Source organism: Balaenoptera borealis, assembly GCF_965194805.1.
Source record: "Balaenoptera borealis genome assembly, chromosome: 9".
In the NCBI taxonomy this organism is placed as follows: Eukaryota; Metazoa; Chordata; class Mammalia; order Artiodactyla; family Balaenopteridae; genus Balaenoptera; species Balaenoptera borealis.
Genome location: NC_138873.1, coordinates 16,923,604 through 16,947,503, shown reverse-complemented (window position 1 = coordinate 16,947,503; position 23,900 = coordinate 16,923,604). Strand labels below are relative to the sequence as shown.

Below are 23,900 nucleotides of genomic sequence, written 5' to 3'. Positions count from 1 at the left end.
TAATTTTTTTTTATCCATTAAATAATATGTATGCTTTGACACCAATCTTTCAGAAAGTAGTGATCCATAACTCAGCAAGAATTATCTCATTCATAGGACATCACCAAGGCCCGCTAATGACTGTCCCATGGTGTTTTCCTACTTAGACCTCACAGAGTTCTTCCTTCTGGATTCTGGGTTCAACCTTCCTCCAGGCTCACAGTGGTGTCGTTTTTGCACACACGGTGGCCGCAGGAAACTCTCCCATCTGCCCACTGCCCCACCTTGCATAGAGCCCTAAGGAAGTGTGGACTGGGGTTCCTATGAGCTTGAACCCAAGTTCAAGTCCAGCTCTGACACCTCCAGATGTGTGACCTTGGGCTCAGATCTTCCCTGTGGAAAGGGACCCTCACTCACTCTGTCCTGCTGACCTCCCAGGGTTGATGGGGGTGTGGGCTGCTGAGAAGATGCATGAGAATATGAGAGCTCCAGACACACATAAGCTCATTTCCGATGCGCCCCAAAGCCCTTGGAATCTTTGCACAAACTTCCCTTTGCTTCTTAAATGAGACTTTATCTTCAGATCTTGATTTCAAGGTCACAGGACATCCTTAATTTAGACTCACCATCCTCTTTGACCTACTCTTTCTCCTCCTTGAGTTAAGGAGCCTCTGTTGTTCCTTCTCATACCACCCTGTACTTTACTCCTTAGAAGACTCATCACAAACACAACTGAATACTTATTTTATATTCATTTGTTTAATGTCTGTCATCCATTTTTATTGCAGACTTCAGAGGGCTAGTGCTATGGACTGTTTATACACTCCTAAAATCTACATATAGAAGCCCTACCCCTAATTTGATGACATTTGGAGGTGGGGACTTCATGTGGTATCAGGTTTAGGTGAGGTAATGAAGATGGGGCCCCCATGATGGCATTAGTGTCCTAATTAGAAGAGGAAGAGACCAGAAATGTCTTTCTCCACCGTGTGAGGACACAGCAAGACCACAGCCGTGTGCAAGTTAGGAGGAAAACTGGACCATGATGGACCCTGATCTTGGACTTCCGGCCTCCAGAACTGTCAGAGATAAGTGTTTGTTGTTTAAGCCACCCAGTCTATGGTAATTTGTTATAGCAGCCTGAACTGACTAAGACAGACAGGGATCATATCTTTTGACTCATGCCTATATCCCCATGTACAGTGCCCGGCACAGAGGAAGCACTCGAGAGGTATTTGATGGGTGAACTAGTGAGTATCCTGCCCGGATGTTGCTCAGAGAGCTCAGACCCCTCTCCGCTTCATCCCTGCGTAGCCCCGGACTGATCAGCCTGAGGAGCCCTGAGAGCTAACAGGCTCAGTATCTCAAAGCACCTGGGGCTCCCAGACTGAAATCTCTGAGCGAGGCAGGGAGTGTGTGGTGAGCAAAAGGGCTTCAGAGTCAGGCAGCTGGACTCAGATCCAGGAGCGCCTGCTGATGAGCTGTACGAGGTGGTACGGATCACTTCACCTCCCCCAGCCTCAGCGTCCTCTGCTGTAAAATGGGGATAATAGAAGTCCTGTCTCAGAGGTTGTCGTAGGAACGCAATGAGATGAGGTCTGTCGAGTGCTTAGCACAGAGCTTAGATCAGCATTGATGTGAACCATCGACGATGATAAGGAAGGTACGGGTTTTTTTGGCCTTGTTTTGTTTCTCCCAGCGTAGATTCTTAGTCATCTTCGTCCTGCCCATCTTCCACTACATTTCCCACTACATTTAGGGGTGCTTCATGCAGTAAACATCTGTTGGAAAGTGTCCATCCTCATGGTGGCTAGGTCCTAATAGAAGAAGAAGATTATCGGGCTCGGGTTAGAGCCTTGGGGTGTGCAGCCTTGGGCTGGGGCTGCTCTGTTAATGGGTGTATTAGAGTCGCAAAGGTGGGATCAGTTGACTGTAGTAATTACTTTGGGAGGAAAATCTAATGGAGTGAAACAGAAACCTAAGTGATTCCATCTCGCTTTGATACTTTATTCCTACCTGCATAAGATCATATAATACAATTGCGATGAATTCCTGAGCTAATTTGGCAATAATTCATATTTATATTCAGGTTGTTATTATAGCAGTATTGCACTGATCATTTGATTTCAAAACTAATTTCCTTCTACAAATATACCCTCGACATCCTATAATGTATATTCAGATTTAATGGGAAAAAAAGCGAGGTATTAAAAAGCAAGGCAGTGGTTTTGAGCCTGAAATACACAGAGAAAAGCCTTAATTTGCTTTTAAAATTAAGTAGAAATGGAAGACACTTTCTAAATCATAATTGATAACAATTTGGATTTTTTTTCATAGTCTGGAATGCTCATTTTTATCATTTAGGCTCAAGAAAATTTTTTCAGGCTATTTTCGCCTTTGTTAACTGGTTGGGTAGAAGATTCAAGATTTTTTTAAACGTATTTTTGTAAATATATTTAAGTATTGATAGTTAACAAAACCATTTGTTTTAATTTAGTGGAAAATAATTTTACTAAAGCTTAAATAAATTTGTGCAAGCAGTTCGCCTCCATTACAGTGTCTTTGGGGCTACGTTAATTATAAGAAATGGAGCTCTTAGAGATGTTTACTCAGTGCACAAACTCCTCATTGTTAACCATGGCTGGTGTGTGCTGACAGCTGCCTCTTAGGGAAACGTAACCCATGGTTAACGGTGGAAAGTGTGGCATTAGCATAATTGTTTGGCAAGGACCGAGCTGGGGCTGCAGCGCTGCCTCCCAGCCTCCTTCATTAACAGTGTCTCATCAGAGGCCCGGACTCTAGTGGGGAGATGCAGCCACATGACTGTGCTGCAGGTAACCAAAATCCTGGGTGAAATGCCCGCTTCTGAATAAAAAAAGAAAGGATTTCAGTTGCTTATGATTATGATTTTAAAAGGGCCCCTGGAAGAAAGACTCTGAAGAGAATTGCTGGTGTTTGATCAAAATTGACAGCGTAGAGGCGGCTTTTTTTGACATTGACACTAATGCATGTTATGGTTTCTATAAGAGGAATTCGAAGTAAAACAGCTTTATTCTTCAGGGACCAATTCAGACAAAAATAGATCTGCTAATGCACGACTTAGAGTCAAGAATAAATTACATCCCCTGAGGGGTCCATAAGTTCATTTGCGCATTGCTAAAGGTACTTCAGACAATTGGGAAAGAATTTTTGTATGTTTTGGAGGACATATCAAGCCAGTATTGGAAAGTAATAGAAAATATCAAATAGTTATTTTATAGTAATATTCATTCTTGATACGATAAACTATTCCCCTGGCCTGAGGATTCTCTTTGATTTCCTCAATAGTAAATAATATTACAAACTTGAATATGAAGGATACAATTGGGTAATATAAGATGAGGAAGTAGCTACCACTCACTGAGGGCTTAATATGTGCCAGGCGGGCACTATGCTAAGTGCTTTATACATGTCTCGTTTCATTTTCATAACAACCCTATTACTTAGGTGCTATTATTAATGTCCTCAGTTGCAAATGGGGAGATTAAGCCTCAGGGAAATTTAGTGATATTTCCAAGGTCACTCAACCAGTAAGGGGTAGAACTGACATTTGAACCCAGGTCTCTTTGTTCTGGCTCCTACAGTAATCCCTCGGCCACCCCTGGGCTTCTGTCCCTGTTACCAGTGATGGTCACTTCTATTAGCAGTGTCTTCCTGAACCCATTAAATGATTCCCCTGGGGCTCCTTTCGACTCTTTCTCTTACATAAGAGTGACTATTGCTACTTAAAGTACAGGGCACATTGATAACTCTATTCAGTAGTCCTTCAGTATCAGTGCTTTCATGTCAGTGCTTCCGGCAGTTTCTTCTTTATCTGGCTGTGTCGGTCTCTGTTGGATTCACATGGGCGTGGCAGTGGGCTCCTCTGTGTCGGCCAGGTCCCCTCACCTCCGCTTCACTCCAGGCCCCCAGCCTGGAAAAACAGGTAGCCTCAGTGGGCTTGGACCAGCCAGTGTCTGTGCTTCAGATTTTCTAGAGGCTTTTTCCTTTTAGGTCTTTGTGGTCCCTCAAGGTGTGTGTGGGGAACAAACATGGGTGTCTCTCAGACCGATGGAACACCCCCTATTTGTTAAGTCAAGTGGGGTCTGGAGAGGCTCTGGGCAGAGGGAGAATTATGCGTTTATCTCCTTTTTTACCATGAAACAGGAGGATCAGCAGAACAATATATGTGAACAGGAACATATTTGTGCAGGAACAAATATGTTCTGAAAGTGTAAGCTCAGAAAATTATTCTTCAAAAGATCTGTGGAGTCCCAGAAAGGTCTGGGCAGCCCATGTGGTTTGAAGTGTAATCTCTGTGCCTAGAGCCGGCCCGGCCCCCTGGAGCAGGTGCTACCTGGAGCCAGGTGGGTCCTCCTGTGATCGTCAGCGTTCTCCTTTGACGGGAAACTCATGTTGTATAATCTCTCACCAGAAATGATGGAGGTGACCTCTGATTAAGATCTGCCTGAATAAGATCTGTTACTTTTTATTTCTGGAAAATGAGATTCAGCCTGAATTAAGACATTTAATCTGTGTTTTTTTAGCTCAGTGATTCTCAGCCTTGGCCAGACATTAGAATTACCTGAAGGACTTGAGAAAATACCGATTGTCAAATGACTTGTCCCCGAATAATTGAATCGGAATAGCTAAGGCTGGCGCCTGGCATCCACATTCCTTAAAAATTATTGCAGGCAGTGGAACGGGCAGTGGGGGTGGAAGACTACTGAGCTGGGAGGATGGAGAGGCAGCGAAGGGGCGGCCTTGCACTGCTGCCGCTACTCAGGACAGCTCGTACTGCTGCAACTCACTAGGTGCTTAGTATGTACAGGTATTGTTCTAGGCACGTTTCATAGAATGAGATTACCCTCATGTCCTCCTTACAGTGACCTATGAGCTTATTTCATTTCTGCAGATATGTATACGGGGAACTTTGAGGAGGTAAAGCAATTTATTCAGAGTGAAATGACATTTCTTGTGGATATGCTCTGCTATGAAAGTGAGACTTAACCTGTTCATCTATGTACACTATATCTGGTTTCTCATATCATTGCTCTAGTAAGTGCACAGACAGTAACTCCTATGTGCTTGGACTTAACATCTTTGCACATTCACATATGATCTTTCATGTTATATTAACAGCCTCGCTGGGAGGTCTCCACCAGGAAGAGCTAGGTGGGCAGGGTGAGATTTAGAATGTGTTATAATTTAGTCTGAGATCACTTGCCTTCTAGGGAGGGCATTTTTAAAACCATTAAACCACGAGTCTTTTGTTGGTGGTGGTTTTGGTGTATAACTCGATCAGTTTTAACCCATGGATAGAGCCATGTAACCACTACCACCATCAGGATATAGACCAAGTGCAGAGAGCTCAGAGGGCTGGAGTGTGGCTTCAAATCAGTAACCACCCCACCTCCTGCACCCACCTAAGCAAATGCACCCACCTAAGCATATTCCACAAGCCTGACGTTCTGTAAGAGGTTTATCTCCATGCCAGCCGGAGCTAGTGATTTCTTGGCAGTTTGGAGACAGGCCCTTCTGAAAGTTTGACTGATGGTAGGAGTGGACCCATATGGGGTGTATGCCTTTCTTTTTTCTTCTAACTTGACAAGATACTGTAATCCTTGATCCCCAAAGGAAGGACTTGGGACACGAAGAGGAGGCTGAAATCAGAGCTCTAAAGGTGTAGGTTAATTTCTGGAAAGAAATGAAATGATATACCCCTCCAGGCCTCCAAAAATTACAGGGATCGGAGACTGAGGTATCAAAAGTGGACATTCGCAGGGCAGTGGAGAGGGGTGGCAGGTAAGCATTTGTCTTCTGTCCTGACCCCAGACCCTCGTCAGCCCTCCTCCGCCTTTTTGTTTCGAATTTGCATTGTGAGCTCTAAGCTCAAAGGCTCCAAGGGCTGGGGTCTGATCTCGCTTCCCCACCACTGGACACCTTCTATAGAATCCTCCCTAAGACGGTGCAGCAAGAAGCCTCTTTGATGCCTGGGAGCCTGTTTGGGGAAGCTCCTTTTGATAAGAGCGCTCATCCTTTGATCTCCACAGCCCACAGGTTACCAACTTCAGGTTTGAAAATCCTGACAATCATCTCGTTTATTTTGCACTCGGAAAGTGTAAGATCCTAGGATGAAAAGCTCTACCTAAACACCAAAAAATAACACAGTTATACCCTAGGAGAATAAAAACTTGCCGTCTCCAGCTAAAGAAATATTTTTTATTTGTGTAGCTTTTCTTTTTCCTTTTCGTGCCTCTGCTACAAGTGCGAGGCCCTTACAGCCTCTGTGTTCTAATAAACCGCAGGAACACAGCTGTGGATGGGAGCTCAGGGATCTGCTGGTGGCAGTAACAATGGGGTCTATGGCACAAGTGCCAACGCTGGTCAGCACTGGTCCTTTCTTTGTGCAGAAAGAAGTGATGTCTTAGGATGAGGGAGGGAGGGATGGAGGGAGGAAGGGAGAGAGAGAAGGAAGGAAGAGCTGAGAAAGCAGGGGCATTTGACCTGAGCCTGAGTGAAGGGGTTGGGAAAGAGCTTTTTCTGGTAGAGGAAAGAACCCATTCAAAAGGTCCCTAACTGACAACAGGTCTCTGTGTTCTGGAGCAGAGAGAGGACTGTTGTGCTGGTGTCAGGTGTGGCAGGAGGCGGGGCCTGAGTCATGTAGGGTTAGAGACCATGGTAAGGAACTGATTATTTTGTTCTTAGAGAAATAGATTTTAAGCAGAGGGCCAACATGGCCAGATTAATAAGGTTAAAAGATCTCTCTGGTTGCTGTGTGGTAGGGGAGAAAATTGGCGATCAGCGAAGAGAGGGCTCTCGCAGTTGGCCCGGAGGGGTTGGTGAGAAGCGGTCTGATTTGAGTAATATCTTGAAGGCTGAGCCAACAGGACTTGCAAATGGGTTGGTACGGATGGGGTAAGGGAAAGGGATGGATCAAGGGTGACTCTTGGGCTTTGGAGCCTGTCGGGGAAGGGATGTGTTGTGTAACCTGATGAAGAAGACAGGAGAGACAGCGATTTGGGGGGTGGACTAGGAGCAGATAAAGAGTTCTGTTTGGACGGTGAGGTGTGAGATGCCTGCAGACATCCAAGCATCCAAGCTGAGGTGCTAAGGAGTCAGGGGATACCCATGTCTGGAGTTTGAGATAGCAGTCAGGCATTGAAATCATTCCTTTTAAGGAGTTCCTGGGAACTTTGGTTTATGGAAACTTTTACTATTTTAGAAACATTTAGTTGTTTGAGCTCCCTTTGATTCCTGGGATGAATACCTGGAGAACATGCTGGAGTGTGTTGGGATTTCTCGCATCCCTCCTGGGGAAGACACGTTCACACGATGAGCAGACAGGACCCTCTGCAGCTATCCTGACTGCATTATGGTGGAATTCATTCTGAGGATTTCTCTAGACTTAGGCAACCATTTTTCTGAATTCTTTACCGCACGTCCTCTTTACCAAGTCAGTTATAGATCGACTTCCTATTCATGTGTGTTCCCAGTGGAGTGCAGCACAATAATTAAGAACTACAAATTGTTCATCATGTTCACATTTCATAGGTTACTGAAAATAACCCAATCACGAGCATTCCAGGTGTCTGTGTGTGAGTGTCTTGTACATGAAAATTGGACCCCATTTTCCCTCTGCCTTACACAGACAGCCAGAGTACAGTCATTGCGCACATCATGTGGGTGATAAATGAGAAGACTATGAAGAAAAAGGGGTTGGATGAGGCCTCAGTATGGAAAAAAAATCTGTAAGCCAAAATCCACTTATTTATTACGTTTGGATAAGTTTCCCCACTTGAACTGTCCCTGGCTTAAACTCTGCTTCCCTTTTTTATTCCTGTTTCTTAAGTTACTTTGCTCTCTCCCGAAAAAGCACCTTTCATTGACCTTATTCCCTAATCTACTGTCTTCTGTAAACCTCCTTTTGCTTTCAATATTTCCCACATTTTGCTCTGTTAGAAAGTCTGGTCATCTTCACTTTCCCCTAAACTCACCACATCATTGTATCCCCTACACGATCAAACTCAAAACGTGTGGCCAGCTGGTAATGTTGCTGGCGCCCAGGCTGCACGAAAGCTGGAGATGGCAACACTCCAGGTGGGCTTTTCAGATGAGCAGATGCCCGAGCACCTTCTGGAAAAACCAGTCTTCCCTCCTCTCTGCAGCTTAACAGCTGTGTGACTGCCAGCAAACTACTGGATTTCTCCAGGCCTCTGTTCTCTTCTTTGTAAATGGGGGTAATTCTAACTGACCTCTGATATGTGAATTAAGTGAATAAATACCTGTAAAACACTTAGCAGAGAAGGAATTCAATAAGCTTTAGTTCCGGTCAGAATCCCCCCCCCCCACCCCGAGTCTTTATTCATCAGGAAACAATAACCACGCACTCTGAAAACACACATGCCACTAAGTGGCTATTAGGGAAGACAAATCAAGCTTCGGAAGCAAGCTAGACTGAAAAGATGAAGGGAAATTGACAATCAAGACAAAGTGGAGAAACAATGCAGTGGTTCTCAAAGTGCGGTTTCAGGACCCATAGCATCTGCATCATTTGGGAGCTTGGTAGAAATGCAAATTCTCAGAGCTACTGAATCAGAACCTCAGGGCCGGGCAGTCTGTGTTTTAGCAAGCTCTGCAGGTAATTCTGATGCACGCTGAAGTTTGAGAACCACTGGTCTAAAGTAAACTCAACAGATATTGGGTGGAGAATGATGGTGCATGTTTCTGCATGTGTATGTCCGTGTGCATACGTACCCACATGGGTAGACTGTTTGTAACTGCTGAAACTGTTAACCAAGCCTGGTAGTATCAACAAAGTCCCACCAAACTGGAGATTAATTACCCATTTTCCTTTGGGGCTTTTGTCTGAATAGAAATATATCTAGAGTACTTATTTTCAATGACTTTGCACTAAATTCATTTGGGGTTTAAGACTATTAATTCATCAACGTTTTCTTCTTTTTTCCTAGGAAATTCCACTTACTTAGATGACCATGGACCCCCTCCTAGTAAGGTAAGACCTTTGCTTGTGGTATAAATCCCCTTTTCCTTTTCTCAGTACCTACCGCCTTCAATAACCCCAACCAGATCCTTCTGAGCCCTGAACTGTTCACAAGAAAATAGTAGGTAGCAGATGTCAAGTTAATCTTTGACTAATAGTGGGTGGAAAAAGGAAGCACACAAAGATAGCCTAAATGGTGAGGGAGCAAGAGACATCATTTCATCAGGAGCTGAAGCTATACCAGGCACTGGAGCCTCAAGCTGACTTCAGACTTTTGGTTGCTTCTCCTGTTTGCTGCCTTCTTTGCCTTTACTCTCCATGTCGGACTGTGACGTGATGTCCACAGCCCAGCCTCCTCACGTCTTCATGCTTTGGGCTAGCCTAACCTCTGCCCCTTTCTCCATGGCCTGCCTTACTTGGGATACTCCACGCAAGGCTCAGCCCTCTGGAACCGGCCTTCTCTGCCAGTGCCCTTGCAAGTCTGCCGTGGCCTGGCCTGTACCATCACTTTTGTTCTTAGCAGCAATTTTGGTCTGACTTTTAAGGGTCAGAACAGTCCAGTGAAGTATTAGTGGAGTTCCCCCCGCCGCTCTCTACTTTCTTGAGTGCAATGAAAACCAAATATCAATCTACTGAAAAATGAGGAAAAATACAGACACTCTTTGACCACTTAAGGTGATGCCTGCAAAGTGCGGTTGTAAGTACATAGTGAAAAGATAATCAGCCAGTAACCTTAGAGGTTGGAAATTTACCCTCAAGTTGGCTTTTGCATTTGTGGGATTTGAAGAAGAACTCCACCACACTTAAGACCATGAGCTTTGGAATAAGGTATTTCTGGGTTCATCTCGGGCTCTGCCACTATCAATATATGACATTAGACAAATTACTTAATATTTCAAGCCTCAATTTTTTGATGTGCAAGGTGGGGTTAAAAATATGACCCACAGTACAGGACATGTAAAAAGATCGAACGAGCTGATACATGACAAGCACTCAGCACCCGGCACGTGATAAGCATTAAATAAACGGTGGATAGTGTTAACGAGACTGGAATAGCACTAAGATTATTGATGAATGGTACAGTGGTGTTTGTCACCGTGGTGAATGGTTTACCACTTGGCCCGCTGCGTATGTATTGAGTGCCTGCGATGCTGCAGGCACTAGGAATACAAATATGAAGCAAAACAAGAATAACCACGAGGTGGCCCCTACCCAGGAGAAACAAAGGAATATAGAGGATTAGACACCATCTGCGGATAAGGACTGCATCCAGCTCATCTCAGTGTCCTCACATCCTTGCATTAGCCTCGACACACAGAAAGGCACATCGTGACTATTCATTAATTCTCACTGAACTGAACCATGGAATCCAGAGCTGTAATCTGAATCAGGTCTCCTGGCTCCCATCCCAGGTTCTTTCCACTAGGCCAGTATTCTCAAACTTTAGCTTGCACCAGGATTTCCTGGAGGCTTGTTAAAAACATGGATTGCTGGGCCCAGACCCCTGAGTGTCTGATGCAGTAGGTCCAGGGTGGGACTTGAGAATCTGCATTTTTAACAAGCTCCCAAGCGATGCTGATACCGCAGGTCTGGGGACCGCATTTGAGATCCACTGCTCTAAAAGGCCATGAATATAAAGAAAACCGGTTCCTGGACATTTTCTGTGTTGCTTTGACTGCTAATAGCCTAGAGAGAGTGGCATGGCTTATTACATAAAGGCTATTAATTAATAATGATGACTCACCACTGTAACCTTTCTTGTAGTGAAAACATATTTTCTTTGGTCAGTAACCTGCCTAGGAAGGCAACTAAGTGGAGGTGGGGAAGAAGAATGCTGTGGATGGCCTGCTAGGCTCCTTCACCACTTACAGCATTTCTTTCCTAAGTAGGGCCAAGTCAACCCCCCCACCCCCTCTGCTCTGCAGGGAAGGGGGTTAGGGGGCTCTGTTTGTGGGATATATTAGCTGTTTCCCTCAGTGGCTTGTCAGGCCATTACTTTGGGTTCCAGGTTTGATAAACGTTGTTTTACCTGGTCAGAAGACCCAGGCCCACTTTACATAAACTTGCCTTCTTGAACTCAGTCCTTGGTGACCCATCTGGGGCTACCTTTAGCCTGTCTGGGGGCCTTGCTCTTGCCAAGTTGGCCATCCTGTCTGCCTCTTTGCTAGTATCCTTGGTGCCTGGATTCTGTGTTTGCTGGGCTCTCTCCCCCGGCCCCTGCAGGGCTCTCCCTGGCTGTGCATTCTCCCGTCCCTGCAATCTGGTCTTCACCCCTCCCTCTTCCCCACCCCCAACTAAGGCTCCCCGTGATACACAAAAATGGTCAGGTCATATCAGATCATTTTAGACCGTTTTCAGAATAAATCGCATTTTATAAGCTCCAGTCCAAGTTTTAAAATTGTGAGTATAATCTCTTTCAACCAGCAGAAGTTTATATAATACAGATTCTTTCACTATAACTGTGTTTTCATTATCTAGGAGTGGAGTGGCAAAAACACTCAACTTGCTAAGCAGTAGCCAAAATAATAAGAAGAATATAAAAATGGGTAAAAATAATATTAGTATGTTAACATCTTTCATCCATGCTTATTACTTCTGGCAGGGTGGAAACGAATCCCAGAAGTGATCAGGTCAGGATTCCAGATGAAGGTCCCTTAAGTGTACCCCGAGGTGAAGCCTCGGTTATGTAAATCTACAGACCACTGGTGTATTCAGGGACACGGTGGCACCCAGGGGATAAGGACTCACACATGTGTGGCCTCCGGAGTGAACCCCCAGCCTGGCAGTGGGAAGCAAGACCGAGTCCAGATCCACAGTTTTCCTATTTGTTTAGCACTCAGAAATAACTTTTTGATGCCAAGATCGAAAGAGCTGTGATCTAGATGAAATAAGGTTTTTAAACCCTGAAAATGTACGGACTGAGGTTTACAGGCAAGTTCTCATTTTATTAGAAGATTCAGTTCCACAAGTTTCACATTCCACAAGTAACAGCCATTTAGGGAATGGGGTGTGTGCCACACAGCACATCCAGAGCCCAGGTCTTCATTCTCTCCAGTATTTTCATGAAAAAGAACCAAATGCCTCTGACTTTTACTTGTTTTTTCAAATCTACTTTAACCTCACAGCTCACCCCAGTTTTTGATCTAAGTCATTATTTAAAGGCGGATGTTAATATTTTCTTTTGTCGACCACTTTTTACGACCGCTTTGTGTGTACACAAAATTTAGCGATTTAAGGTTAGAACCCTACTGAGACTGACATGGAGATCTCTATTGAATGAATTAGAAAGATATCCTTGGGTACAAAAACAGGCATGAAACAGCAGTATAGTGTGATCTTACGTCTTAAAAACTTGTGTGCATATGTATGTGTGTGTACAGAGAAAAGCCTGGAAGGATAATGATGTTTACTCCGGATGGTGAGACTTCAGGCGATTTTTAATCATTTCCTTATTTTCTGTGTAAATTTGAGTTTATTAAAGTAATACTTGCTCAATCTAAAAATCAGGGTGTGTGCAGTGGTGGTGGTGGGGAAGCACTGTGTAAGAGAAGATTAAAGTTGGGCTGAAAAGCCTGAGGTGCTCTGGCCTCTGCAGCATCGCCTGTGGTTCCGTCCATCCCCCCAGAGCAGCCTGACCTCTGGAGGTGATGTCTTCTCCTTCCTGGCTTCACTTCGCCTAGGACGTAGGTCCCTGATGTGAGCTGCTGGCATCGGCAATGATAAATTCTGGAGGTAGCAGATAGAATACAGTTACTATTTCATGTATGTTGGGTTCCCAGATCTGATAGGTAAGGAGAGCTGGTCTAAGCCACTCAAGGAAAATAAAATCACTATCCATCGCTGATGTCTACCGTTTCCTATGTGGCAAGCACTCTGCTAAGCACTTTCCATGGAAGTTTAGTGTCTATAAAACTCTATAGAAGAGGAAGTAATTATTTAACCATTATTTTACAGATGAGGGAACCGGATCTTAGAGAGGCCAGGTAACTTGCCAGAGGTCATGCACTACTAAGAACTGGACTTGGGATCCCAGCCCAAGGCTGTGTAGGTAGCTCCAAGGTTCACGCTTTTAACCATTCCAAGATTACTAATTTAATATAAAGACAATAAGTTTTTACCTTATTTCTGGAGTTTTACCCTTTTATATAAGTTCTCTGGTACCTTAACTAGTACAGTACACAAAGTCTCAGTATAATATCAGAAAAAAAAATAGTCATCACCATTTACTGTTGGGTCCAATGGACCTTTTTAACTTTTTAAAAATATCAATCCAGAGATTTTTTTTTCATCTTTTTCTTTCTAATCATCTTTCTATACATACCCACCTTCGGCATTTGTTCATTTACATACTGTATACAGAGTAAATTTTGGTGTACAAACCTCATCAAAGGTGAAAGAAGACTGTCCCACGTTCATTTAGCAAAATGGGATGGTCCAGGTTCTTGTCGCAAAATAATGTTTGATGAAGTCCTTCCCCTGGACGACTAAGTGCATGGGAATTCCATATTTTCTTTTTGTCCTTAGAAAAAAATATTGTTCCCTCATAGACTCTTGAGTTTGAGAGAATTAATCTAGAATATCATCATTGCAAGACTCATGGTGTGAGGTTTCACTTTCATGATTAATTTCATTTCATCATCATCCTCAGGGTCTTGAGTGTTGCTCTCTGACTCTAAGCATTTGTCTCTGATTCTTCTAATGCCTGGGAAACCTCTCCCTCCGTCGATTTTCTTCTCTTTGTCATTATAGGCAGGAATGAAACATTCTGAATCTCCACTCTGGTCAATGAAAGTTAAAAGCAGGGAATTCCCTGGCGGCCAGTGGTTAAGACTCCACGCTTCCACTGCAGGGGTCCCGGGTTCAATCCCTGGTCGGGGAACTAAGATCCCGCAACCCGCGTGGTATGGCCAAAAAATAAATAGATAAAAAATAAAATTAAAAAAAAAAAGAAAGTTAAAAACAAACTACAAAGATGGTATCTCCAGTCTTCTGCTATATCTTTTGTAAAGATGATGTAACCCTTTAGGCAGCACAATAAAATATGAAGAGTGATGAAACAGTGACAATTTATTTCCCTAATGAATCGCTCTAAGCCTGCACTGTTCAGTACAGTAGCCATCAGGCTCATGTAGCTATTTAAATTCATTAGAATTCAAAAAATAAAAATTCACTTTTTCAGTTGCCCTAACCACATATCAAATTCTTTGTAGCCATATGCGACTAGTGCTACTGTATTGAACGACACAGAATAAAACATTTCCGTCATCACTGAACAGCAGTGTAGTTCTAAGCTATTCCATCATCCTTCCATTTTTCTGTTACTTTAGTCTTTTTAAAACATAGTTGGGAGTAATTAATGCATAACTGGTAGGTAATTATTTTAAGATGATGAACTAGCAAAGCATTTCAAGATATAGGAAAAATAAAATCATTAAGATTCCATAATGGATCTTAAATTTTTAAAAGAGGCTAGTAGATCCTATTACATGGTAATTATATTATATTACATACTATATATTATTATTATTATATAATTATAATTATATTATATGGACCTATTATATGGTAATTACAAGGTAGGATGAGTTTTATTCTCCATATTTTAAAAAAAGTATATTCTCTTTGGAACATCTCTAAGAAAGAATAAAGTCAAGAAATATTAATCCATACAAATGGTTAGAACTGCTCAAAAAACCCCCAAAAAACCTAAAACACTAAAATTGAGTCCGGGGAATCCTGATGGTATACTGAGGGTTAAGATATATTACTGATGTCTACATTTGTATGCAAATGTATTTTGACATATAATACTTATATGTTATTTTTGTATATAAAGTAATGTGCTAGGTAATTTAGTATTCGAAATTCTGTTTTTAAAGGGGTTCATTAGAAGAGGGTTTACAATTTATTATGCTGGGAAACCTCCAAATGAATAAGTGGTAATATTAATTGAGGTGACATTTATATGAACAATTGTTCATTAAAGGTTAGTCCTTCTTACCCACCCCCCAGAAGCTAATTTCCCTTTAGTATCAATTAATTAATGAGTGACTACTTTGTGCTAGGGATCAGGAGGACATGATAAAACTTGAAAATAATCCCCTGCTATCTAATACCTTATAATCTAGTTGCATTTTAAGGTTTCAAAGAGTCAAAGACTATGGGAGCACATGATTCTGCGGTGGATGTATTCTTCAGTCTAAATGACCGTATACAGACAACCATTCATTCATTGAGGCGTTTACTATGCCCCAGATTTGTGTTGGGCTCTGTGCTAGGCGCTGAGGCTATAAGGCTGCAGAAGGCACAGTCCCTGCCCTCAAGGAGTTTAGAGTCTAGTGGGAAGGACCGGCTAGCAAACAGGCCCACTCTAATACATTAAGTATGTGGCTAGTCGCTATGATAAGGGTGAACCCAGGAGGCTCTGCCTTACCTTCCTTCCAAGTGAGAGTCCTGAAAATGGAGTAAGATGAATGAACCAAGTCAAAGAGTCTGGTATGGATGGGGTGAGGAGGGACAGGCCTCGTTTCTGGGATTTGAGGGGCGGTGGGTGGAAAATGGAGATATGAACTGCTTTGAGGAGCTTGGCTTTAACAGGAAAGAGTTAAAAAAATGACAGCCTAGGAGATGGAGACCATGTTGGCATAATTGTATAGTAGAAAAATTTGACTAATAGGAAAGGAGTGACAAATGACAAATTCAGTTCTGAATGGTGTTATGAATTGAATTGGGTCCCTCAAAAGACCTGGTGCAGTCCAAACCACCAGAATCTGTGCATGCAGTCTTCTTTGGAAATAGGCTCTTTGCAGATGCAATGAAGATGAGGTCACATTGGGCCCTAAATCCATGTGACTGATGTCCTTATAAGAAGAGGGAAATTTGGACACAGAGACAGAGACACACAGGGAGAATGCCATGTGACGTTGGAGGCAGATTGGAGTTATGCTGTCACAAGCCAAGGAACACCAATGATTGCTGGCAACCACCAGCACCTAGGAGAGAGGCAGGGAACACATTCTCCCTGTGAGTCCCCAAGAAGGAATTCACCCTACTGACACCTCGATTTCAGACTTACGGCCTCCTGAACAGTGAGAGAATAAATTTCTGTTGCCTTAAGCTACCCAATTTGTGATTCTCTGTTATGGCAGCCCTAGAAAGTAATTCTACATTGAGTTTAATATCTTCAGTTACCAGGATAGCATTGCATTATGCCCTGTTAGGCATTATTTGGTTTGACTTAATAAACATTAAAACGATCCTTAGATGTCTCTCATTGGGATAATTTAAGTGCATTTTCGTATTTTTTTCAACATTCAGTACTACTCACATCTTCCCCCAACATCCCTTCTTCACTTCGTTAATTTTTTTCTTTGTAATTTCCATGCCTTACCTATTTTATTATCCCCAATATTCTCCCCAAATTCTTCTATTTGACATTTGTTTCTACTGTTCAAATTGTGTTCTTTAATATTCAAAAATCATTTTATATTACATCATATTTTTTTCTGGCAAGGATCTCAGCGATAATGCTTTTAGGAAGTTACTTAAAGGAAACTTCCTATTTTCACAGGACCAGGGAGCTATGAGAGCAAGAAGCTAAAACAGTACAGAAGTCCGTTGCACTTCAAAAAATATGTCCCTATTTCTATCGGGGATGTCTCAGCTGCCCTTTAACACCACTACCACTGAGTCCCTAAGAAAGACTGCATATTTGTTTAGGTTTGTTTTTTTCCCTTTCAATAACTCCTTTCAACTTGGAGATACATTTGCTGAAAGAAGCTGTTTTAATGTTCTCTACTGAAGAAACCATGTTTTCCATTCCCCGCCTGGAGCCTACAAAGGAAAACCCACATATCTGGTAATCATAGTAGGTAAGCGACTTCCGGAAGATACTGGGAGTACAATTACCTTCAGGTGTCTTGGCCAAACATCGGCCAACTTGGAGAGGGTTTCTGCATCCAAAATTCCCCCTTTCCCTGAAGGCAGGATTGCTGAGCTTTATGTGCATCTACAGTGTCTCCTTTGGTCAGAATCACTTTTTACTTGGAAAAGGAGAGCTGAGATTCAAGAGGAACAGTAATTTCTTGTTTTTCTTCCCCCGAAACCTCAAAAGCCATTTTTCAGGGTACAGGCATGGCCATCCACCTTGCTTTCCTCTTGTCTGCGAGGACCTGCAAGAAGCAAATAAATCTCTGGCACAGAATTGGGCTGTGTGCTGGGCTTGCCTTGTCTGCCTGCTTCCATTCCCACAATTGCTGGAGCCACTGCTGCTGAGAAAAGGGCCCCCCTTTTTTGTCCTGCTGTAAATAGCATCGGATGTGGTTAAAGACCCCCCGTTATCTGGTTTTCTTTTGGGAAAAAAATCGACATTCTCCCAGAAGTTTGTATCTTCTTATTTTTAGCTAAGGCAGAAACAATGAAGTTTCTTTAGAGTCATTCTTAAATTATGAAATATTCCAAACACAAAAAATTAGGGAGACAAATAATACATATATGCCTGATACATCCAATGTGCCCACCCCTTAGATTTAAAACACGTTACTATTTTAACTTGCCAGATTCTTCATTTTGACTTTCATATTTACTCTTGGTGGCTAGGAGGCTGAGAAGCATGGATTTTGCAATCGGACCTCAGTTCAAATTCTAGCTATGTGCCTAGTTACCCTACAATAAAAACTTCACCTCTTTGAACTTCAGTTTTCTATCTCTAAAAGAAGATAGCTATATCCACCTCTTAGAGCTGTGCGGCTTAAATGTGATAAATGGAAAGCACTTAGCATGATGCCAGACACAGGTGAGCTCCCAGCACTGGGTCCTTAGTACTATAGGTGTTTCCTTCACGCGGCCTTTTACAAATTCTGGTAGCTCACTTTGCTGTAATGTAGAGTAAGCCTCACTCCCAACCCCCAACCTTATTTTCTTTGGATTTTTAAAAGCAATTACTTACATGTCATTTGGCATCCCAGATACCATCTCTTAACTTACAGAAACTTTCAGGTCCTGTGGTTATCCCTTCTTTTATTCCCTGGGCTAGTTTAGCACACCAGGCAAGGCCTTCTACCATCCCCTTGCCATTCAGCTTTTCTTAAAGCGCATATTGTTCTCTGTGTCCACACCTGACCTTACCCAAAGTCCTTTTTAAAAACTACAGAAGTGAAGCTGATTTTTCATTTTATGGGCAAATCAATTGCACTGGGTAATAGGTTTGTGTTTAATGATTCATAGTAAATATATTAGGTTTAGAGAAAGAGAGAACTAGCAGGACAGAATGAGGCAGAGAGTCAGGAATCAGTTTCACTCTGATGAGCATGACCTTGAAGGCATCCCTTCCACCCTCTCATTTTGTTGATCATTGCAAATGATAGGAAAATTAATGACTTGAGTATTTTATTTTTGAATAACTCTTAAGAGTGTCTGAGCTCAGCATGTGCTATAAAGAACTTCACGCTTTGGTATTTGGTTTAAGATGGGTAATCAATAGCTTAGAAGGTTAAAGAAAAATCAGCCTTACATAATCTTATCCTGAAGTCACCTGTATTCTTGCTTCACTCTTCCTTTGCACTCATCACAGTTGTCAACCATTAACGTGGAAGTCTTGGGCCCAGCTAGTGGCCTCTTGAGATTTCAACTTTCCATGGAGATCTGTGTCCAAGTTCAGAGACAGTACTTATAAATTTATCAATTTTATGAGCATGTAATGTGTTCTTTTTTTCCCAAGAGGAACATAATGAATCCATTTCTTCTTCCACATATGTTTAGTGCTATTAAACACATCTTCCACTTCTTTTTTTTTAATTAAAATTTTTTTCATAAAACTACAGGCTTAAAAATATGTGGTTTATGTAATTGTTCTTTTAGCATTTGCCCCCACCACACTCCCCAAGGCCCAAAGGCCAGTTATCGTTGATAAGATAGATGTTCTCCAAACCTTATCCAAACCAGCACCGGTTACAATCATGGACTTAGTAGTTGGATTTGGGCTGCCTTTAACAAAAAGGAAAAGCTTTAAATGAAGCATGAAATTTCAAAACTGCATATTGTTGTTGGAATGCATATTTAATCAAGAAATTGCTTTAGTAAATTAAGAAAACCCACGCTGCCATTCTTTGGCAGGGTAAGAGTTGGCCTCGGGATTTTCAAAGTTGTAGTAACTTAATCATCTTAGCAGTTCCCAGTATAGTTACCTAATTCTTTTTGTTTGTTTTATTTCTTCCTTGACCGTCTGATTAGTTTTTTTGTTTTAAAAATTATACATGCTCCTATTTTGTTTTGATTTGCAAAGTACAGAAAATTATAGAGTAGCAGGAAAAAAAAATCACCCATAATGCCACCACTCAGAGGCAAACCATAATGAAGAGTTTTTCAAAATCCTGTCCAGTCTTTAGACTCTATTAAGAATATTAAAGTCTTATGTACCATTTGTTGCAAATAGTTTGCCAGTCCTTGTATGTGACCTTCTGCACATACATAATGCACAGAGTTTAAAGCACCAAATGCCTCATTAGCTTATTGTGAAAAAGTGAACCCTGACTACACCCTTCCCCATTACTTTCTGCTCTTGAGAAACAACTATTGATACTTTAAACTCTTTTAACTGAGTCTTTAGTGCTAGTTTTCATATCTTTGAATAACTTGCTTATGTTACTTCCTCTTGGATTTCCCCAGCTTTAGGCACTGTCCACTGACATCCTTCTGTGAACAGAAGGATTTAGGTCTTTCACTGGCGCCCACCTGCTACCACACAAGCACTCTTCTCATTCCCCATCCTCTAAACTGGGTGTGTGTTATTTAGTGAGTCCTAAATCAGTACTCACTGTTTTTGTTGTTGACACTAGTAAATAATAAAATGGCAGCTGAGCCATTACGATAAGGTTTCCTTTCCTGTCCATCTTTTTGTTTTCTTTGTAACAAGTAATTGTCTTGTTTTGTACATTTATTTTCATGCTTTTCTGTGATCCCCAAGTTCTCTCAAACTCTTCTCCAGTTGTGGAAATATCCTCTCAGTGCCTCCAAACACATTAGGTATTTTATCAATGTTGAGCTGCTGAAGTCTCTCCTGGGCCTTCTTGCCCGTTCCCTCTGGGCTGGTTGCGCTCAGCCTCCTACTCAGATATGCCTTGGGAGCTCCCTTCACTCTCTTCTGTTTGCTCCCACTTTCTGCATCCCACGTTGTATTAGTTTCCTGTTGCTGCTATAACAACTTACTACAAACTTAGTGGCTTAAAACAATGCAAATGTATTACCTTATAGTTCTGGAGGTCAGAAGTCTGAAATGGGTCTCGCTGGGCTAAAATCAAGGAGTCGGCGTGGCTCTTCTGGAAGCTCCAGGAGAGAATCCATTTCCTTGCCTTTTCCAGCTTCTAGAGACCACCCGCATTCTTTGGCTCATGGCTGCTTTCTTCAACTTCAAAGCCAACCGTATAGCATCTTCAAATCTCCGAGTCTGTCTCTCTTCTCTCCCTCTTCCACTCATAAGGACCCTTGTGATTAAATTGGGCCCACTTGATTAATCCAGGATAATCTCCCCATCAAAGATCTCTTTTTGTGATGTACGATACCATATTCACAAATTCTGCAGGTTAGGACTTGGACATCCTCTGTGGGAGGGCCATTATTCTGCTTTCCATGCATATCTTTCTCTTTCCTCAGCCTACTGAGAAAAGGTGCATGGGATGGAAATTTTCTGAAATACTGCATTTCTGAAAATGTCTTTATTGTATCCTTGATTAATTGTTTGACAGGATAAAATTCCAGATTGGGAATCTGTATTAATCAGGATAGGCTAGAGTGGTGCAAGATCTCAGTGGCTACACACATAAGAGTTTACATCTTGCTTATATAAGACCCTCAGTGAGTCCAGTGGGTCCACTGGTTCTTAGGGAAGCTCATTTTAGGAGTTCACGAAGGGATTTGGGCTGTTTCCATCTCATGGCTTCACCATCTCAACTTGGACCTTCATGTCACTGTGGCAGGGCAGACGGGAGCTGGGTGTGTGTGTGAAGACTTCTAATTCCTTCATCCTGGAAATGACACGTGTCACTTCTGTGAGCAGTTTGTTGGCCAGAACTGGTCACAAGGCCCTGCTCAAGTGCAAGAGGGCTGAGAAATAGAGCACATGGGTGCTGTGAGCATTGTGTTTCTGCCTCAAAATCATTTCCCCTCTGAATGTTAAGGTCCTTCTCCACTTTACTCTAGCTTCTGGTATTTCTATTGAGAAGGCTAACTCTTGGCCCATTATATGAAAATATAATCTGTCTCTATTGCAGCCTCTTATTCCTAGTATTCTAAAATTTTATAATTTTGTGCCTAGTATGTGTCAGTTTTCAGGTACTATTGTTGATACTCAGTGGACCTTTTGATCAGGAAACTGATATCCTATTCTGGGATATTTGCTTGACTTTTCTCTCTCTTTTTTTTAAATAAATTTATTTATTTATTTATTTATTTATGCCTGTGTTGGGTCTTTGTTGCTGAGTGCGGGCTTTCTCTAGTTGCGGCAAGCAGGGACTACTCTTCGTTGCATCGTGTGGGCTTCTCGTTGTGGTGGCTTCCCTTGTTGCGGAACATGGGCTCTAGGCACGCAGGCTTCAGTAGTTGTGGCACACAGGCTCAGTAGTTGTGGCACACGGGCTCAGTAGTTGTGGCTCGCAGGCTGTACAGCGCAGGCTCGGTGGTAGATGTGGCACATGGGGTTACTTCGCGGAATATGGGATCTTCCCGGACCAGGGCTCGAACCCGTGTCCCCTGCATTGGCAGGCGGATTCTTAACTGCCATGCCACCAGGAAGCCCTTGACTTTTTTTTAAAGTATTTGTTTATTTATTTATTTATGGCTGTGTTGGTTCTTCGTTTCTGTGCGAGGGCTTTCTCTAGTTGCGGCAAGTGGGGGCCACTCTTCATTGCGGTGCGCGGGCCTCTTACTATCGTGGCCTCTCTTGTTGCGGAGCACAGGCTCCAGACACGCAGGCTCATTAATTGTGGCTCACGGGCCCAGCTGCTCCGCGGCACGTGGGATCCTCCCAGACGAGGGCTCGAACCGGTGTCCGCTGCATTGGCAGGCAGATTCTCCACCACTGCGCCACCAGGGAAACCCCACCCTTGACTTTTTTCACTGATGATTTCTTCCTCTGCATTTTCTCTTTCTGTCTTTCTGGATCCCCTCTTATTTGGATGTTGAACCTCCAGGCCTAGTTGTTTATATTTCTTATCTTTATTCCTCTTATTTTTTATTTTCTTTGTGTTTTTGCTCTACAATCTGGAAGAGTTTCTCAACTTGGTCTTCCAACTTGTCTGTTGAGTTTCTTCTTCATTGTTTTATTTTTAATGGCTGAGAGCTTTGTTGTTATTCTTCTCTGTTCTTTATTATAGCATTCTTTGGTTTCTTAAAGGGCCTTTGCATTTCTTACAAAAGGTTATTCCAAGATATTTTACCTTTTTGTGGTTGTTATTTTGAATGGAACATTTTTTCTACTATATTTTAAATTGACTGTTGTAATACTGAAAAATTATTGATTTTGTGCATTATATATACTCACATTACTGAACTTTTTATTTCAATACTTTTTCAATTCTTCCTCTTTTTCTTGATAGGGATTCATGTAACAGACAAACAATATTCATTTTATCTCCTTCTACCTAATTCTGTTTCAAGTTTTATAGCATTATCCAGAATAATATTAAGTAATATAAAGTCCATGAGAGGGACTGGGTATTATCACCATGTCATCCACATTTATAAAATGTACCTGGCACACAGTAGCACTCAGTAAATATTTGTCAAATCAATGAATGGTTGTTATAAAAGCATCTCTGTTTTGTTTGAAATTTTAATGATAATGCTACAAGTGTTTTATTACTAAGTGTAATTTTGACATTTAGTTGAAGATAGATATTCTGTATCATGTTAATGAAATATTCTTAACTTTCTGGTTACTTAAGAATCATTTTCCCTTTGTGACTTGTGACCTTGCACTTAGAAACATGTGTTGAATTGAATTAATTCACTTTTATTTTAATGGGGGTGAGATAGATATATTTGATAAGTATAAACAGGCACTCTTTATCAATGTTTGATTTGTCTTATCTTTACGGATAACCTGGAAGAGGAAATGGTCAGAAAAACCTCTGCTTTACAGGTACTCTAGTCTTTTGGGGGGAGCAGGGGTTGAGGGCTAGTACTAAACCACAGGACTATCTGCTAAGCCCAGTGTCTTTGTCAGCTGTCATCTAGGGGCTTCTACCTAGTACGATACTGCAGCCCAAAGAGGCCATCAAAATGTTGGACATCCTCCAGCAGAGATCGTAGCTGTGCCCTGTGCAAGCTATGATTTATCTATACCCGAAAGATTATATGCAGTTTTCATCAACAAAGAGCAAAAGAGGCATAATTGAGCTGGAGTACATCCAGAGAGTAACAACTAGAATGATCTTGGAAGGAAGAAGATAAGACTAAATTGATTACGATTCTTGTCAGGAAAGACATTGGTATGGGAAAATGATCAAAATCTATAAAGCCAGAAGGAGTATATGTTTGAGGTGGACACAAAACCGTTCACCAAGGCCTTGAACACATCTCTGGTCTGAAATAAATAGACACAATGCCCCGCAAATCTTAAAGAGGGTAGGTCAAAGATAAATTGAAGAATATTCTGCTTCTTATGGAGGATAGTGAACCCCTGGATTTCATTTGCCCAGTTGACAGTGCAGGTGAAAACTATAAATCTGTCCTCATAAAAGTTTGTATAATTCATGGATGACAAAGCTATACTGGATTAGGTCGAGAACAAGGTTGCTTGCAGGGACAGCCTAATGTTTCAGAGCTGATGTTCTTGAATCCAGGAAGATCGTGTTCATTTTCTATATAATAGAAAATGAATATTCTTCTTTCCCCAATTAGAGTA

The 23,900-nt window shown here is 42.1% G+C and overlaps 1 protein-coding gene across 5 annotated transcripts in view; it reads left to right on the top strand.

The window, feature by feature from the left end:
• UST (uronyl 2-sulfotransferase) overlaps positions 1 to 23,900 on the top strand; it is a 388,933-nt gene that overhangs the window by 101,164 nt on the left and 263,869 nt on the right. For all 5 annotated transcript variants that reach the window (XM_082405540.1, XM_082405539.1, XM_082405541.1 and 2 more), the window contains exon 2: positions 8,970 to 9,013. In XM_082405540.1, coding sequence (XP_082261666.1) covers positions 8,970 to 9,013 — 44 coding nt within the window. The remainder of the gene's footprint in view (positions 1 to 8,969; positions 9,014 to 23,900) is intronic.